This window comes from Maylandia zebra, linkage group LG11 (genome assembly GCF_041146795.1).
Source record: "Maylandia zebra isolate NMK-2024a linkage group LG11, Mzebra_GT3a, whole genome shotgun sequence".
In the NCBI taxonomy this organism is placed as follows: domain Eukaryota; kingdom Metazoa; phylum Chordata; class Actinopteri; order Cichliformes; family Cichlidae; genus Maylandia; species Maylandia zebra.
Window position 1 is genome coordinate 27,917,075 of NC_135177.1, and position 18,810 is coordinate 27,935,884.

Genomic DNA, 18,810 nt, shown 5'->3' on the forward strand with positions numbered 1-18,810 from the left:
AGAGTTGTTTTTATATGCACTAAACCAGAAAGGGGGGGGAGGGGGGGTCTTTCTCCACTCATTATTATGCCATCTGAACAACAGCCAACTTTAAGAAAACTGACAATTAACAGTCTGTCTTGTTTTATATTGGAGTAGTTTTGTTGAGCAAATAAATGTTAAAATCGGTTATTTGGCATTTTAACATGAAAACATTGAATCGACATAAAGATGCCTTTTTTAGAAATTGGATGCGAGTAAACACCTGCGTTTCCTCAATACTGAGTAATCCAATTTATTCTATTGTCATGCTCATAATGCAGAACCAATAAACGAAGCAGCAGTTCTCGCTGTTGTTATAGACGCTGGTGACATTTAACAAGCTGTATAATTCACCGCACAGGTGAAGCAATGAATGCACACTTTCTGTATTTTTAACAAGTATGAAAAAGACTTATTGGTCTTGGCAAAGAGAAAACTGAATATCATAATAGTGGAGAGGAGGCTTGGATGGTCCTGCAGCACCATCTTGTGTTTGTTTGCACTTTTGCATTAGATAGTGAAGAAAGGGTTGTCAAGCAGAATGCAGACATTTCCACACATGTTGCAAGTTTCTCAAATATCTCTTTAGTCAACGAACTAATAAAAGCACAAGAACACACTTTAAATTTTCATTTATTTCACACAGTATAGCATCACATTACATGAAATCAATCATCCACCACAGTTCTGATGTGCAACAATGAAGCGGCGACTTATTCTCGGGTGACTAATGAAACAACTTCTCGGGCCAGTTTCAAGGAGCACCAGAATTACCTGAATAACTTTGCTGAATAAAACCAGGGGCACCTTCAAAGCTAGAACTTAGTTTTACTCAGAAAAGTTAGCTAGATAATGTGGTAATCCTGGTTCCTGAGTCAAATTCCCGATCTTTAGGTGCAACCGGTACGAGTTTTTACCTCTCAGTCCTGACAGAAGCAAACACAAACATACAGACATGAACAGTGCATTTCATTTTAATGGCGATTATAATAAAATTTGGTCTTTTTCTCCTACTTTAGCAGTTTGAGTTTCTTTGTTAATTCCATTTCCACTCTCCCCTTTTCAAAACAAGAAGCAATGTTTTGGTTGAGAACAATTCAACTGAAAAAACACACTGATGTATGCATGCTTGGAGTAATGATTTGCTCTTGTGACTCCCGCTCATCAGGACTAAACTAAATCAGGTTGCTACATGGGTTAATAATTTTTGGCGGGACTGTGACTGAGTGGAAAAGCATGCAAGCATGCTGCAACCAGTCTGACAATCCTAAACCGTGAGTCCACCTGTTCATCAACCTTCCACCTCATTCATACTTAACAAATTTAATTAATTTTTTTCTTAAATTGTGGCATAGTGTAACTGGCTCCTATTCATTCATGGTGGCAGTGCTTTTGCAATGTGTATGTCCAAATTTCCAGTAAACTCCTTTTTCTATTCATCATAAAGTCAATCAGAAGCTGTTCCTCAGTGGAGCACAAGCACAGAAGAGTTATTTTCACTGAATGACAGGAGTTTAATCATGCTAAACTGCTCTTAGCTAAAAGGACATATATACGTTTTCTGTTAAGTTCCTTCACAATAACGCGCTTGGGATTTAATCAAAACCTTTCTCACACACACTCACACACACTCACTTTAACTGGACAACACAATCCCTTTTTAGTCTGCTCACAAAACCTTATTTTCCCTTCACAAGTCAAACCAAAAGCAAGTTTTGGGCAGCATTCAGGTAAGGTGAGGTGAATGGTGGTGAGAGAAAAAGCTTGCACTACAGTCAAGCTTTATCTACATAAGGCCATCTCTGAACATGTCCATCGTCTTTTTCAGCACAGAAGTGGTCGGGGTGGGTTCATCACGAGACAGAAGCCTCCTAACAGTTTGTCCATATGAAGAGGTTATAACAGAGGGTTTTATTCCCCCACATCACATTGTTCATACAGAGGAAACAGCAGCTAATTATCACAGCCTTTGACTGCTTTAAGAAATCCAAAGAAAGATCCTGAACCTTTTCCTGTTCAGGTGCAGTTTAGTCTCTCGGCTTCCTCAAAGCTAACACAGTGCTTTGCATTTACCTGATGCCTGAATTTCCCTTCAATCGTCCATCTTGGCCTGACCCCTCTGTGCTCCACTGCTGCTCCCACACTCTTGGCTTGAGGCATTTCTCAGTGCTTTAAGTGCTGGGAGCATGGGATAGTGACTGGTGCGCTGGTGAGCCCCAGTTTTGTAGTCTTTTCTCTACAGGCTCCCGAGACCTTCCTAATCTTTCCTTTCCTCTTCCTTCTTGTTGCATCTTTTTGTTTTTTAATTTTGCATCAGCATCTAGATGGTGTTGCGTGGTGTGCCATTGAGTGCAACAGCCTTGGAGCAGGGTGAGCCCATTGCCTGTGGACCAGCTGAACGCGGAGTGGAAACTCCCACCTCGAAGACTTCATGGATAGCCTTCCGGAAACAGTGGAAGTTGTAGTCTATTAGTCCTGTGAAAGCGAAAAACAAAAAACTATGTTATTAAACAACTGATCAGTCCAATGACTGTTTGCTCACTTCCAATGAAATGAACTGGCACTAATTTTTTTAAATGGTAGTTATATTTTGATGACGAGGGAGAGAATATTAACAAAAAAAAATCCACACTCTCCACCACCATGGGCAAGACCAAAGACCTGTCAAAGGACATGACAAGCAAGAACGTAGAGCTGCAAGGCTGGATACAAGACCATCAGCACGAAGCTTTGTGAGAACGTGACAGCTGTTGGTACAGTTTTTTGGAAATTGAATAAAATCTAAAATCACTATGAATCGCCCTCCGTCTGGAGTTCTATGCAGGATTGGGGTGAGGATCATGAGAAAGGGGGTGGATCAGCCCAAAACTACATGGGAGGAGCATGTTAATCATCTGAACAGAGTTGGGATCACCAAGAACACCATTGGTAACACAGTATGCTGTAATAGATTCAAATCGTGCAGGACCAAAAATGTCCCCCTGCTCAAGAAGGCACATGAACAGGCCCATCTGAAGTTTATCAGTTGACATCTAAATGTCTCAAAGAAGGCTTGGGAGAAAGTGTTGTGGTCAGATGACACCAAAATTTACCTTGGCATCAACTTGAACTGCAGTGTTCGGAAGAAGAGAAATGTTGAATATATCCAAAGAACACCATCCTCACAGTCAAGCTTGGAGGTGGAAGTATTACGCTTTTTCTGTTTAGGGTACAGGCCAACTTCTCCACACTGAGGGCCCAATGGACAGGGCAAGATATAATGTTAGACAGGAACCTCCTCTCAGCCAGAACACTGAAGACGGGTCGTGGATGGCTCTTCCAGCATGACCTGACCCAAAACATTGTCAACAACGTAGTGGCTAAAGTCCATTAAAGTCATAAAGTAGCCGAGCCAGTCTCCAGACTACAATCCTGTAGAGGGAGCTGAAGCTTAGAGTTGCCAAACTGGAGTCTTGCTTTGGGATTCAAACAGTAGCAGTAACAGTGCTTCTGAAAGTCTACAAATCTATAGAATTGCCATATGCTACTGCCAATTATAAAGATTACTCTGGAAGCAGCACGTTTTCAACGAGTTCTGTATTTACAGCTTTACAATTTGATATAGATCCTCTGCTAAGGGAACATTTTATATGTGGACTTGTTGAGTAAATGTTACACTAACTCAAAACTCACTGAAATGTGCATGCATTCCCTTTGGTGATGCAGAAAATGTAAAAGTGTTTTTATAATTTATACTGCTGTTGGGATTTTAACAATTCGCAGCAAAATTTTCTGGCACAACTTCACCTGCTTCCAAGGTGCATGGAGAGGATGAAAGAATTCACAAAGCAGGAACTCCAGCAACACTTGAGGGAAGATGAACAACTTTAATAATTGACCAACGCGTTTCGGCTTGTGGCCTTCATCAGGGTCATTAGGGATTTTAACAATTAGCACACAGAACAAACAAAAAGAACACGTATGCGATCGGTAAATTGAATTTAACTTTTATTCCCATGTGTCCTTTGTTAGGCTATGGGACAGTAACCTTTTAATGTTTAAATGTATGATGTTTAAAATTTCAGCGCTCTATTAATGCTCAGCATTAATCTCATCTCGTTTGCTGCAGTATTGCATTTTAATGTTCGATTTTTTTATGTTCCTTATAGATTCTTATCAGCATTTTAATATCATCTGATAATGTCTCTCATCAGAGTAGGTGACACTCACAGAACCTGAAGCACTCTGAGACAGGCAGAGAAAGCCCACAACCATAATGTGACATCCTGAGGTTTAGGCTTTGTCCAGCCAGCTGATGCAAAGAAAGCCCAGCTATGTTGAAGGTCCTTCATAGTACATCCCATAGCTTGTTTGAATACACAAACTGATCCAGGGCTAACATGCTATTAAATGATCAGGGTCTCAAATACAAATTACAAATTGATATCTTTTTCCTTTAGCACAACAGCTTTAGCTTAAAGTTTGTGATGGGACAAACTTTTAATTTCACTCAAGAATTCATCGACTGTGTTGAATTCTCAAGGAGACACACAATTAAGTATCAAAATAAACCCACTCTCCTACACTCTCCATAATATGGGGGAACAAACTGCAGATGGGCTCAGACAATCACAAGCCACAAAGATATTCACCCAAACTGCCATCCAGTATGTTGCTATTTAAATTAATTGTAAGTGGTGGATCTCCTGTTTTTGGAGCTTGAAAGTCAATTACTGCTTCCTTTTATTACTCCCAACTTTGGCTATCTTTCTGTGTAATGTACTTCAGTGCATGATAACATCCAGGTTTACAAATTTCACTCCATCTGTACACATGCAGACACACACTAATACTGCACTGATAAACAAAGTGAAAGAAAACATGAAGACATTTGACACAAGCCAAAACCATTAACCAAATTAAGCCGAGTGAGCAGCAGAGGATCACAGGTCATCTGACAGCTTACCTTTGCGCTCGAAGCTCTCTTCTCGCAGGATGCAGACAAGGGCCAGGAACTTTGTGACCTCTTTCAGGTACAGCACAGTGGTGTTGTTGAGCTTGATGATGGCCATGGACTCCTTGTCATAGGCACTGCCGCTGCCATCCTCCTTCAGACTAGTGAAACACAACAAAACACTGTAACATTCAAAGAGGAAATGGGAAATAAACTGCAGCTTGTCTATGAGGTTATTAATTGTGCATAAATTAAGTCGTGCTTCAATGAAAGCACCCTCAGACAGCACGTGGGTGAACTCCGTCTCTTAAAGGCTTAAAAGATTTCAAAAGATTCAAGCAAATATGACGGTAGTTATTATTATGCAAATGAATACAGAAAGTTAATATAAAATTAACTTTGTAGACACCACTGACCAAAATTATGTTTATCAAATCATGGAGCACTCATTACTCAACTCTGACCTCTTTTGGTGCATCACTAAAGCACAAAACTCACCCATAGATGCAGGAGACATCGATAACCACATCAATCATATCACAGCACAGTTCATAGGACTGCATGTCCACAGGAGAGCTGTCTGTGGCGATGTAGATCTTACTGACCACGTCAAATAGAAAGGCCTTCTCTATCCCTGAATTCTGTCACCAACAAGAAGACAGACAGAAAAAAGAGGCAGTCAAAAGTGTAATATGGTAAAGAAACAGGAAGCTACTTCCTGTTACAATTAATGTCTGGTAGCAGATCCCTTACTGAGAGAATAAACTAAGTTACAGTTTGTTTGTTTTTTTACAAAGGCTGCAAAAAAAACCCAAAAAAACCAAACAAAACAAAAATCAGATTTTTGATTTGTGTATGATCAGGCTGTAAAATTCAAAAGTTTTTTTTAATGGTCTAAAAGCCTGAAATAGCTAAAATAATATAAAGCAAAGAAAATGAGCAGACTCTGAAATGTCATGAGAATAAATGTTTTTTTTAAAAAAAAATAAAAAATTAATATATTTATGAGAACATTATGAATACAAAATGAATGGGAAATGAGCAAGTTGTGGCTTTTTTCGTCATTTTATCGTGTATTATAACATATATACACAATCAGATCTCACAGTAACTCAGGTATGAAGACAATGTGTCATAAGAGCAAGCTAAAGTCAATGCTTTATACTTAAAGCTTTACATGTGAAGACAACTGTCAACTCATAACACAACAAGCTTAAACTGATGCAGTCTAATACAACTGTAAAATAAATCCTGCATTCATATATTCATATATATATATATATATATATATATATATATATATATATATATATATATATATATATATATATATATATATATATATATATATATATATATATTTTTTTTTTTTTTTTTTTTTTTTTTTTTAAAAAGGCAAAAAGTTATTAAAGCTGTTTTGAAGATGCTGCCAATTTAAATTTACAATAACTTTGGAGCATTTTGTTTGTTTTTGTTTACATGTTTTTCATATAAGTAAAGAGGCAAGTAACTGTTAGTTAGCCAAACCTCATCCAAAATAAACTAGGCAAACTAAATATGAACTTGTTTACTGAATGTACTGCCTTGATACAGTAAATCTTACCAAACCAGTTAGTACATTTAAGGAAGAAACAGCTGTTCTCCACTCAAAAGTCATACCCTGAGATAAAACAGTTAAAAGTTACAGAGCGACTACTACTACCAGTGTGGGACAAAGTAGCATTACAACTGAGGATCACAAACATCTTCAGAAAAGGCTGTAGGGACAGTGGAGGAACTGCCAACACTAATGTGGCTTCCGTGCTGGCAATGACTCACGCCATGAACGCTGTCACACATAAATCACTCCATCAGTGACAAAGTTGCAAGAGAATTCTTATGCATAAAGGATTGGTTTTTGTGTGCTTACAGAAATGAAGATATTTAGGAGGTTCTCCAAGGTGGGGAGCTGTGGGATGAGCTTCTGCACCACTTTGCTGAAGGCTTCAAAGATTGAGTGGTCATAAATACTCGTCAAGTAAAAGCTGAATGATGAAGAAAAAAAAAAAAGGAAGCATATAAGCTGTTACAAGTAGGAAACACTTCTCACTTCCTCAAAATGCATATGAAACCAGGTAAAAATACATAGAGTCACAAGATCACATGACAAACAGTTGCAGAATTGTAGAAAAGAGATGTGAATCAAAGCATTAAAGCCTGATTCAGACAAAAGCACAAGGATAAAAACTTAATGCTAACTTGGCAAAAAAATTCCGACAAATAAAAAAAACAAAACAGTCTTCATAAGGCTGCTGAAAACTAGGCACACATGACTTATAGACATTGGTTAGTGAGATGTATAAATAAAAAGTTTGTGTCTGAGAAAACAGTGGTGTGAGCCAAATGGAAGTGTCTGCATACACTTGGCAGGAGCTCAACTTCACAATGTATTACGGTGAAGAAAGCACCAGAGGCAGAGATCCACTATATATCCAGGACCGCTCAGGCTGTCTAACCGGAATAAACAACAATCTCACTCCACATAAAACACCCCACAGTGTGCCAACACAGTCCTAAAAATCAACAGTAAAGCTGCTGCAGAGCTGCCCAGGCTTAACCCCGACAGACTGTTTAATGTGCTACACAACACATTTAGACTTCTTATACAGTGTGTCGGAGCAAAGGCTGCAATTAACATTAACTCATCTTATTAGAGCTGCAACATAAATTTCAGTATCTAGTAATTCTGGACTAGTTTAACTCTAGAAAATATCACAAAAATGAATCATGTGGTAGCCATTTGAAACAATGCATGTCTAAGACACTTTGGCCTTGACTTTACTTTTCAAATTAAGAAGTTGCGATACATTTTTATACTGTCTGACAAAATGTCTATTCACCTCCACAGATCTATGACCAAAGTAAACCCTTTCCTGACAAGTTTAGTCTTAAACACTACTTTCAAATCTTAATGAATACAACATATTGTTCACTTTGTAAATGATGATGATGATGATGAGAGATTAGATAGCCTTTATTTGTCAGTTGCAGTTGCCCAAAAAAAAATACAGACAAGCAACATGGGAGAGTATTCCAGTGTGTACAGCTGATCTGGGACCGCTGCAATCTTCGATTGCGCCTCCAGCTGATCCGGTGTCCACATCGGATGGGAGGTAAGCATGGGAGGAGGCGTTGGATCCGGGGTAGGGAGGGTGATAGTGAGGGCGTATCAGTGTACGTGTTTCGTGTGTGTGCATGTGTGTATCCTGTGTTCAGCTAAGAGAAAGCGTCACCACGCCCAGTTAAGCGTCAGTCAACAGTTTCCAGTGGACCCAGGTGGCCTTGAAAGAGGGACAAAGAGTTCCGTCAACAATCCTGTTATCATGGGAAGAATTTGTTGTTCCAGTCAGCTTCAACTTTGGCAAGCCTTCAGCTGGCGCCAGGGGGGCCGCATGAGTGAAGATCGTGAATGTTTGGGTTTAGTGCGAACAACTGCATCCAACTTTTACAGTTGGTCTAATGTCCATCACTGGTCACCAGTTCTGTCCATTCCCGTTGTTCTTCTCCAAGATCTTATCCATATTGCGTTCAAAACACAGTCTGAGTACAGCCCTGCCAATCGTCTATCATATCGGCCAGCCTTATGGGATTTTGAACAGCTGTAGCTGCTTCTTGTTCTTCGATAAGCCAGGTCAAAGCCAGCTCCAATCAGCCAGAACTCTGTTATCATGGTTCCAAATTGGTAGATGTTGTTCATTGTCCTCCATCGAGAGTGTCGCTAGACACGACGCAACCGACCATCGAGTATCCGGCAGCAAACGTCTCCGCAGGACAATCGGGCTCTCCCAAGCCTAGCAGGGTGTCAATTCCATTACAGGACCAGTTGATCAAATCCATAATTCTTTAGGTTTTAGAGAACAAGACTGGGAAACTCTTTGAGGGTTAGAGTTAGACGAGACTAGACAAACACATATGATGGTCCCTATTAGAATCAAAAGCAGAAGTACTTAAAGTATCAAATGTCCATGTTTGTTTAGTTACTTTTACCTCCTCTTGTTTCAAAATGGTAGGATGAGTATAGCCAAAACAAGTAACTTGAGGCTTCAAAAGATGAATTTACTATGATGGTGAATTTTTGACACCAACCACACATCAAAACAAACCAAATAAAGAATTTTAAAAAACTGAAGCCATGACATCCATTGTGCGAAATGGCAAAGTATTAATAGCATTCTATGACAAAATTTAAGATCATTTCTTCAATCTAAAGACTACTAAATGAACATATTTAGTCCTCAGGCTATATAAAAGTTAAAACTTTTAGCATTTATATCAGAAAACAAACAAACCATGGTGTGCTATGTGCACACAAAGATGAACCAAACAGCAGATGTGTACTTTGGCTTTCTTTCTGCATCTCAAGTTTTTCTGCCCTTTGGAGCCTTAATCACAACAGCTCTGATAGCTGTGGCAGAGGCCACTCTTGCTTCATTAAGAGGTCAAAGAGGAATCTCACAGGAACACTAAAACTATGCAGACAATGTTGAAGACACAGACTACTGGATATATAATGACGGAAACAGAAGCTACTTTTAGGCCTTATTATTAGCAACAACACCAATTACCAAATGACATTAATAAAAACAACCATCCCAATGGCTTTTCTACTGCAATTATTGAAAAAGGGAAAAACAAACAAAAAGCCACTCTGATTGAAGCAAGAACACTTTACCAAAAAATCCAAAAACTATTTTATACCATACTCTTAAACCATTTTTATCAAATAGGATGAGTGGGGCCAAGTATAAAACGTTTGTGGAAGAGGTTAAAACATCTCTCAGTCTCATGTGTCATTACCAGTCAGTGAGGTTGTCTTTTTGTGTCTGCACTGACTTGTATTTACTCATGTCTGTTTACGACAACGTGATTACGGATGTTAAAACTGTCTTGAATAAAGCCAGTTTTGTTGAGAGACTATGCTTTGTCTGAGAGATTTGGAGTAAGCGATTAACTGCTGTACCAACTTATTAATGGCCATATAAGCTGTGGCTTGTTTTCTTGATTAGTTAAATCTGTTAACAGTAGAGTTATTGTATTGCATTATTGAGTGTGTGAAACTTTGTTTGCTGAAAATCAAATATAAAATATATATATGGATGTCTCCCCCCCCCCTTATTCTGGCTTTTACAGATGATAAAAATAATCACAAGTTAATCGTACCTGAGATGCAGCTTCTCTAAACTGGCATCTACCAGATCATCATTGGCTCTCTGATGGATGTCTCTTTGGGTTTCGATCTTGTGATCGTCTGACAAGCCGTCAACTTTGTGGATAAACACCTCGAAGTTTATCTCTGGATTGACCCTGTAGGCCCGCGACACAGTGAGATGAAGCCTACTCAGAGCCTCCACATAATCATCCTATAACAAAGAAGATGACACAAAAACAGGCATGTTCACAAAGTGAATCTAAAACGAGATTTAAAGCATAATCTGCTGTTCTGGACACAAAACCAGAAACAACATGTAGCATAGAATATTTAACAATTTTAATACTACCATGCTGCTTTATTCTTACAGAACACTACATCCATAATCTGCTCTTTTTTTAACCTTAAAAACTTTATGAGAAAAAATTTTAATGTAGTAAGAGTGTATATAATATCCAACAATGTCCTTCAAAAAAAAAAGAAAAAAAAAAGAAAAAAAGTTATCACAGTGACATAAACAGGAAAATCAAGATGTGCTTCTTCTTAAAGAAGTGAGAATGACAGTCTTGTGAGCTAAGCCCAACATAATTATTAGCTGTCACTTCAGATAACATGGAGGAGTACATTCTCATCAGTTTAAAGTGAGGTTTGAGGAAATGCACCTCTGCCTCGCCTCCCAAAACAGCAAAAGGAAAACAGCTCTCCTCTCATATCACTGTGTGACCAACTGCTGAAGCAAATTGAATCTGATGCACCTTGAGCACAAATAAAGCCATGCAATCAGATGAGCTGTGGCTTATATCGCAGCTGAGATTACTTCCTGAAAGCACTCAGAGTCATGTGGACAGCGCAGGCATAAAAGCCGTGGCATGTAATTGTCTTTTATTCAAGCCACTCTGGCTGTTCATCAGCCAGCTCATTCTTCAGTGCTGAAATGGGTGTATACTTGGATGCCTATTTTCTTCTTCTGTACAGTTTCATCTTAATAAAAATGTAAGTGGTCGTGATTCTGAAAGCGGTCTGATTTTGCACTTCTACACTTTATCTTATCAAACAATTCTTCCTCTTTTTTTTTCTCTTCACCTGAGCATCAATAACAAATATCAGAGCCCCGGTTCCTCTGAAGATCATCTCATAGTCGAAGGTGGGGTCAAAGAAGTCGACCTGGCCGGGGAAGTCCCAGATCTGGAAGTTGACAAAAGAGCTACTGGAGATGTCATCCTTGTAGATCTTGTTGGTGCTCTCCAGAAACAAGGTCTCATTGGGAGACATTTTGTGAAATACCACCTGAAATGAAAATTGATGCCATGTTTCAGTTGAATAAATACAAACAGAGTCTAAAGTGAGGAACCGGATTTACGTTAATTAAATTTAGTGGGGAAAACTGGTATATGATGACACTCAGCAAACAGTGGGATTATGAGAAATTGCACTTTTGTAAGAGGGTCACTGAAACTTTAATATAGCAGTGACCACAAATCTGTGGTAATTCTGACACTAGCTGCTGGGAAAAAAAATGCATCTGTCTGTTCTCGTTACTTCATCTTTATTTATTGGAAATACTGGGGACAGAGGACACAGCGCTAATCATTGTAGTCACTAGACAAACATGCGCTTCTTCAAATTTTCAATACTGCAATCAATTCTTAACTGCCACTGACATAACAAGTATGTTTTTCTTAAATCAAGAGTGTTGGATATCAATTTAGTTTTATTACAATTCTTTATTTCTAAAGTCTAGTTTTTATTTTTATATTAAATAAATACTTCAATAAAAACTGGGGAGCTAGATCATTTGGAAGGGGCTCACATACGAGCTGGTACTCCTCCACACTGAAAGGAGGGACTTTGGTGATTTGAGAATCTGACTAAGATGCCTTGTTACTCCTAGACGAGTAATTTCAGGTATGTCCTACCAAAAGGAGACCCTGGGCAGATTCATGGAGATTTGATATGTTTAAACTGAGATGGTTGTCCTCACGGAAGAGTTTGAGGAGGTGGCCATAAAGAGAGGGTCTAACAGATGTGTAAATAAAAAAATTTCAGTATAATAACCTTGTTAACTTTTGTTGCGGGTGTGAATTTAAACAGACTTGAAGTCATCCAGCAACGTTTTAAGTCCGATGACCGTACATTTGTATGTGTGAAGACACGTGTAAGGTTTTCTTCACTTGTGGTTTACAAATGGCTGTTCCATAATCCCATTATTAAAATATTGCAGTCATGTGAAAGATTATCACAATAGTGCTGTAATTTGCTTTATAGTGTTACTCTAGCACAAGGATATCATCCAGACATCACATGTAGAACAAGAGGGAAAAGGGCAAAACACTGCAGACTCAGATCCATTGCAACACGTCATTCTCGTCAGCATTTTTCAGCTTTTCACGCTGCGGAAAGTAAAGTGGCTGCTGGTGTGATGTGGTAGGAGTATTTGCTCCCCTGCTGGCATTTTAAATCAATGTGTCGTCCACTGAGGTCACCGGCCGATGAACCAGCAAAAATCCAAATCACATGATTCTCGGGCCCAGTTGGCAGCTTACATCGAAATGTTAATCTTCGACTTGAGGGTGTATGGATTATAGCAAACACAGTGCAAGTGCACATATATGCACTGGCACAGAAGTGTGCTTCGTCACAAGAAAGTTTCTCCATGCACTTTCTGTAGGTTAGGTTTGCAGCACGTCAAGCTATATGCAGTCTTTTCATACTTCCCCCTTGGATTTGAACATAAATAATAAAATATCATAGAAGGGTCAACTACGTCTAATCTATTATTAAACAACAGTGCAACAACAGTGGAAGTGGCAGGCCAAGAAACATATTCTGAGCAGCCTATAGATGAAATATGAAATAAAGACTAGAAAAAGGGAAAAAAAATAGAAAAAGTGGAACCAGCCTTGAGGGTTTGCTGCATGACAGGTGGTTGTGGTCATTTGATTATTTACAGTTACAATTCCATACTTTGGGGAATTAACAAAATTAACTGAGACTCAGTTTCTGGACTTTTTTAAAGAATCTTATCATTCCGCCTTATACTGTGCCTATTTTTAATTATGTTGTAGTTAACTGGATTACTAGTAATGAACTTTTTTTTTAAAATTATTATTCTTTACATATATTAACTTTTTTTTAAACTTTTTTTCCTGTTTTCTTTTAAGGAAACAGCAAGTCATCTGCCTCCGCCTGAGCCCATCCCTAGCACCAACCCACAATATCTACAAGTCCCTTTTCTGTTATCCACACTCCTGCTTTTCCTTCTCTCTCACTGCCTCCGAACGTGCCTTCCCCCTTTGCCAACAACTGCAAAGTTTCCACAGGCGTTGGTGGCTTGTTGCCTCTGCCATAACTTGTAATATCAACTTTTTTTGGCTCCAGGCTTACAGCAGTCACCAAAGCTGACAGAGGTTTTGCCTTCATATTAAATGTCATCTACACTCATACAGGGTTTTACTTTGTGGGGTGAGGGTGGCGTTTCCCTGCATTTAGCTAGCAAAAAGTCTGTGTTAATCATCATCCATAGATTTAAGTATCTTTGGCCATTTAAAAAAAAAAAAAAAAAAAAAATCAAAAATGCATTTCAAACTTAAGCAAATTAAGCATCACTTTTTAAAAACATTTTATAGACAGTCATTAATATGCTTTAATGGAAGGCCAAAACTGCTTATGAAATTAATAATTAGGAATTCAGGTGAAAACACAGGTGCCGCTGGTCATAGCAATCTCAGAGCAGCTACTGAGGTCATCTCCTAACAAGGAGCTGTGTCACTATACGGCGGGCTTAATTTCCTTGAGCATACTGGAGTCCTGGCTGTTCCTGATTTTTTGAGAGTGTGGGAGCGTCTGAATAGTCCATCATGCACAGGGGCAGTTACTGGAGGGGGGTAAGTAGCGGCCGAACAAATTTTTTATCCCTCTTTCTGAGATAAAATGGGTACGACTCAGGTAAAGAGGCCTTGCACGTGCTGCACTGATTTAAAAAGTGTTATGGCTTGCAGACCGAAAGGTGTGGTCGCTCTGATATCATGTGAAAGGCACACTCCAAATCTATACCGCACAGTTGGGTGGGACTGACATAGACTTTCTTTTCTGTTTTTTGTTTGCATGTCGGATAAGTTGTTAACCAAACAGTCACATGCTGCATGTACACACGCACCATTAAAGATGCACCGAGCGCCTCTGTTCAGCTGGTTAATAATTCACTCCTGCGGACACACCGGTGTTAGTTCACACAGATAACCAAGTGACCATTAGCTTTCTACAAATTTTCTTTATTATGACTATTATTGTTATTATTTCTTCAATTCTTACGTAGCTGAGCACGCCGTCAGCTGACTGATAACCGTCATCGCTCGCGACATGCTAACCCAACTCGGTAGCTATTTTGGCTAACGTCCCGTTTATACTCGCGTGAGGCTGAGGCAGGCGGCGCTCGCCTCGGAAGGCTAACAGTTTAACATCTCCGCCTACCTTCTGTATCGACGATTTGCCGCTTCTCCTCAGGCCCATAAGCAGGATCCTGGGTTTGCTGTCGGACGGTGCCGGGCTGTCCTCGATGTCGGCCTCCTCTTCACCATAACCGAAATCTTTGGGAAACGAGTCCGCAACCCCGTAGCTGTCAGACAGCTGTTCCACCTCGTACTGAATCGACATTTTGTCCTAAGCACGGTCGCTTCCCCCCTTATTCCCCCCGTTTACTTTGTCGGTTAGTTGTTTGTAGCGGGCCGTTGGTAGGCACCATGAAGTAACGTCACCCGATGGAGATAGTTTGTCAATAACGCCTGAGCCACTTGGAAACGCAGAGCGTGATCCCACACATTTCCTTAGGATTTCCTCTCGCCCTGAAAAAAAACCTCACCATTTAGTCCCGCCCTTTGATTCTGATTCGCTGCTTTGGTTACAATTCGACAGGTGATTGGCCGAGCAGCCTGTCACTTTAATGAGGTTCACCGCTGTCACCTGACTAGTACTCGGACTTGTTTTATGAACTGTCGCTCGAAAGAGGAGAAAATAAAACCTTTCATTTTTTTAAATGAGCTATTTTAAACCACCTAGAGTATTTTTTTTTTTGTGGACTAAAATAATAGTCACAAATGATCTTGGGTTAAAAGGGAACATTTAATGAAGACGAACCAAACAGAGTGTGTTATAGTGTTATTCTGTGTTGTTACCAGCAGATGGAAGCAGGCGCCTACTACAGTGAAGCAAAGGCTTTCATGAGCCTTCTGAAATGTAGGAATTATTTCTTTCCGCAATTGCAGGACAGATTAAATAATCCATGTTGAGTAAATAAATCCATTGTTGTGTAAATTATATTGCCTATGCAATGCCGCATAGCATACGGCAACTACAATAACTCTTAAAAAGTGTACCTAGTGTATCTGTATAAAAACTGCCTGAGCTGGACACACCTAATTTTTTGATGGTTTATTATTTATTATTGTTCCTAAACACAATGATATTATTTTGTTGTTGTTTTGTTTAGCAGTTTTGACGCATTATTTGCCCTCCAATCGCAGAATGGCCTAAGAGTGCAATTTTAAGTGCTTTGTAAAAGAGGGAAAACAACAGAAATGGAGATATGTGAGAATTTATCACTGGTTTCGTGACGAGGAACCTTTGCACGTTCTTATATTCCCGAGGAGCTCCTGAATGCAGCTTTGACTCTGCGGAGCAGTTGGTTGAGCGAAGAAGATAAACGAAAGTAAACTTTTACCGACCCGGCCGGCGGTGTACCTGATTCTCAAAGTTAGGTGCTCCCATTTTAAGCGGAACGCTAAATATAGGAGCTGTCTACACGAAAAAGGCAGTTTTCTAACCGACATTACTATGGCACATTATAAAGTAAGCGCGTGTGCTGTCATTGTATTCATTTTACTCTGCTGTTTTTAAGAACCCGCTTCATGTCCTGTGTTTCAAGCACAGCTAAGCTAATGTTAGCAGGGAGGGAGGCTCATCGGGAGGTCGCCATCGCACCTGTGACGGCTTGTATTTGGGCTTTCTCGGTGATGGGGGTCTGCAAATGTTTGTGGGTAAACAGAGTTTGGAGAACGTAAATAAACTAGCTACGGCTACAAATTATACTTTCTTTATTACACCTTTGAAGTCCAGGGCATTAAATACGAGGGAATTACAAATAGTGAGAACACTCTTAATCATATTGGCCCACTCTAATAGGCAAGACGTGACAGCTTAAAGGTACTTTATGATTAGCTGGTAATAAAATGTCTTATTTTTCTTCCTCCAGCAGGGTCCAGACCCCAAGAGGGAACAGTTTAGGAGATACTTGGAGAAAGCTGGTGTTGTTGACAGTCTAACTAGTGGTAAGGTGCATTTCTTTTCTGTTAAAGTCATTATACTAGCTTTGGGAGCTATTCGCAAAGTATTGCAGAGCATAACTGAAAGCTAGACCCTCTTCTGACAGTGCTGCAAATTATTATCTGACACCAAGTAGCCTTGAGGGGAAACGTCGAAAACCTTTTCACCAGTGTCAGGCTTTTTAGTAAACACATCTTAAGAACATGGATTGATAGCTAATGTAATGTTGATAGAGAATGTAAGATATCAAACATACATTTTTTGCAGGATTTTCCACCTATTAAGAATTTTTGACTTGTTTTTCACTGTAAGAAATGGTGCTGAACTTCTCAAATTCATTAGATTATAATTTGAGTTAACGTAAATGCACAGTACAAGGACTTTGCTTGAGTAAACAGTCCAAATTTGCCATTTAACTCACGAATTATGTTATCAGAGGTCAAGTAAACAGAACTAAGAGTCCATCCAAGTATTTACTGACAGTCAGTGATAAGTAGAAAGTTTAACTCTTTTCTCTCCCCTCCTGGTCTTCAGTTCTAGTGTCGCTATATGAACAACAAGAAAAGCCCAACAACGCTTTGGAGTATCCTTCTAATTGCACAAGCTGATTCTGAACATTATGAGCCTGCAACATTATGATCTGTGTGTTGAGGTGAACCTTCAGCTGATATTTTCCCTCCCAGCTACAAGTCTGAACAGAAATTACACTCGCTGTAGATTCTTTAACTGGCTCCTTCTACCAGATTTGTCAAGCAGCAACTCGGTGCTGTTGGGAAGACTTCAGAAGATGCTGAGGCTCTGCAGCAGGAGGTGATTAATCTCAGGCAAAAGTGTGCACGCTTGGCAGGGGAAAATAAAGAGCTTAAAGCAAAGGTAAGCCTCCAGTGGTTTGTAAAAAGACTTTTTTTCTTCTTTTTTTTTTTTTTTTTTAAACCTCATTTAGATTTTAAGATTTTTGAAGCACAGTCATTATAATTAGACACAGAATGCAAAGAAGACATGGTGTCCTACAGCTGGCCAGAATAAATTAATGCCAAGATACCACAAGTTGAAATAAAAAGCAAAAAAATGTTGTGCAATGATTTCACAATTCATCAGTACATAAGTTAATACAACACAAAAATAGATCTTTTAGTCTTCAATTATTCTAAAGTTCAGAGTACAAACTTTAACATGCACAAAAGTAGCGCGACATATCCAATATAACTTGAAATGAGACAAAGGGAGACAAAATGACCCCATGACCTTGGAGCAGTGTGTTCGATTGAAGCATTAACAAGTTTTAACCAGCGTTACAAATGTAAACGAGTGATACTTTCCTGAAAACATGCAGCTGATGCCTCCCAGTTTGTTGTTTGTTTTCAATATTTAACGTCATATTTGGGAAACTGTTTTGCTGGAAAAATTTGGATCATGCATAATTTTTCAATGTAATCTTTTCCATACATTCTTTCCGATACCAATCACATAATCTCCTGAAGTGCAATGAAAAGGAATTTGCTCAAAAACTCCTTGTGACTGTCTGGTAGTTTTGTTATGATGTAGTGTGTCCAGACTAGTAAGGACAAAAGAAGCAAACCTCAATCATGTACCACGTCCTACCTTTGTCGTGGTACAGCTCTATTCCGAGGCTTCTGGTATGAGTGTTGTATCGCTTCTCGTGGGTCAGTGTGTTGTCTGCCATGATGCTTTTTGATACCTGTCTGTAACAGTGTGTATTTATTTTTTTTATCTGACAGTCTGCATGGACACAAGGAGCTCCTGAAAGGCTTGTGAACTCGACTAATGTTGATGTTTGGGTTTTTTTTCTTCTGTCTCTCTAGCTCCAGCGTTATGAATCTGTACCTGAAGATGGCGGCACAGCTAACTAGACCCCAACCCAACAGCATTTTGTTTCTACGTTGCTATCACTTTAAAAATTGAAGGCGAGACAACACTTAGGTGAAAACTAAACATTTTTATGTTGCTGTTTTGTCTTTTTTATAAATCTCAGTTTCTACTTTACTACTTTTGATTTAACTTATTTTGTACATGAATGTGTATATAAGTGTTGGTTTTTTTGGTTTATTTAGTCTTTAGTATAGCTTTATAGTAGAAACTGACTTTCAGCATGACGAGTGGGTTAGTAATAGACAGTAGTCATTAAGCTGTTTGTTTTACTTTCCTGTCTTGTTAAGAGGACACACACTGATCAATGTATGTGTGTTATTTACAAAAATCTGGTGTAGGTGCACAAAAATATATCACATCTAAAATAAAACATGGCCATGTAATCACTGTTTTTGTTTGTTTGTTTGTTTGTTTGTTTTTCCAATTTTAATCAATTTATTTACAGCAAACAATCAGTGAG

General features: G+C 39.1%; 2 protein-coding genes across 5 annotated transcripts; one reads left to right on the top strand and one right to left on the bottom strand.

The window, feature by feature from the left end:
* Window positions 1-638: 638 nt before the first annotated feature.
* On the bottom strand, window positions 639-15,020 carry rragca (Ras-related GTP binding Ca). The gene is made up of 7 exons (XM_004551012.6): window positions 14,613-15,020; window positions 11,226-11,429; window positions 10,154-10,353; window positions 6,864-6,978; window positions 5,453-5,595; window positions 4,967-5,115; window positions 639-2,496 (listed from the first exon to the last, which is right to left on the bottom strand). Exons 1-7 carry the CDS (start codon window positions 14,793-14,795, stop codon window positions 2,342-2,344), a joined length of 1,149 nt encoding a protein of 382 aa, XP_004551069.1. The 5' UTR covers window positions 14,796-15,020; the 3' UTR covers window positions 639-2,341.
* LOC101484779 (c-Myc-binding protein) lies at window positions 13,848-18,733 on the top strand. Of its 4 annotated transcripts, none has more exons than XM_004551009.6 (5): window positions 13,848-14,026; window positions 16,393-16,465; window positions 16,995-17,043; window positions 17,204-17,333; window positions 18,284-18,733. In XM_004551009.6, exons 1-5 carry the CDS (start codon window positions 14,000-14,002, stop codon window positions 18,329-18,331), a joined length of 327 nt encoding a protein of 108 aa, XP_004551066.1. In that variant the 5' UTR covers window positions 13,848-13,999; the 3' UTR covers window positions 18,332-18,733. The 4 variants fall into 4 exon arrangements, with proteins under 4 accessions (XP_004551066.1, XP_004551065.1, XP_004551068.1 ...); XM_004551008.5 differs by having other exon boundaries at window positions 13,851-14,026; window positions 16,390-16,465; XM_004551011.6 differs by lacking the exon at window positions 13,848-14,026 and adding an exon at window positions 15,806-15,986.
* Window positions 18,734-18,810: the final 77 nt, after the last annotated feature.

Coding starts and splice junctions, on each gene's coding strand:
- LOC101484779 (XM_004551008.5), top strand. CDS start 14,000: ATGCACAGGGGCAGTTACTGGAGGGGG. Junction 17,044..17,203: donor AAGCCCAACAACGCTTTGGA/GTATCCTTCTAA, acceptor TCCTTCTACCAG/ATTTGTCAAGCAGCAACTCG. Junction 17,334..18,283: donor ATAAAGAGCTTAAAGCAAAG/GTAAGCCTCCAG, acceptor CTGTCTCTCTAG/CTCCAGCGTTATGAATCTGT.
- rragca (XM_004551012.6), bottom strand. CDS start 14,795: ATGTCGATTCAGTACGAGGTGGAACAGCTGTCTGACAGCTACGGGGTT. Junction 6,979..10,153: donor TTAGAGAAGCTGCATCTCAG/GTACGATTAACT, acceptor TTCATCATTCAG/CTTTTACTTGACGAGTATTT. Junction 5,116..5,452: donor GATGTCTCCTGCATCTATGG/GTGAGTTTTGTG, acceptor GTGTTTCACTAG/TCTGAAGGAGGATGGCAGCG.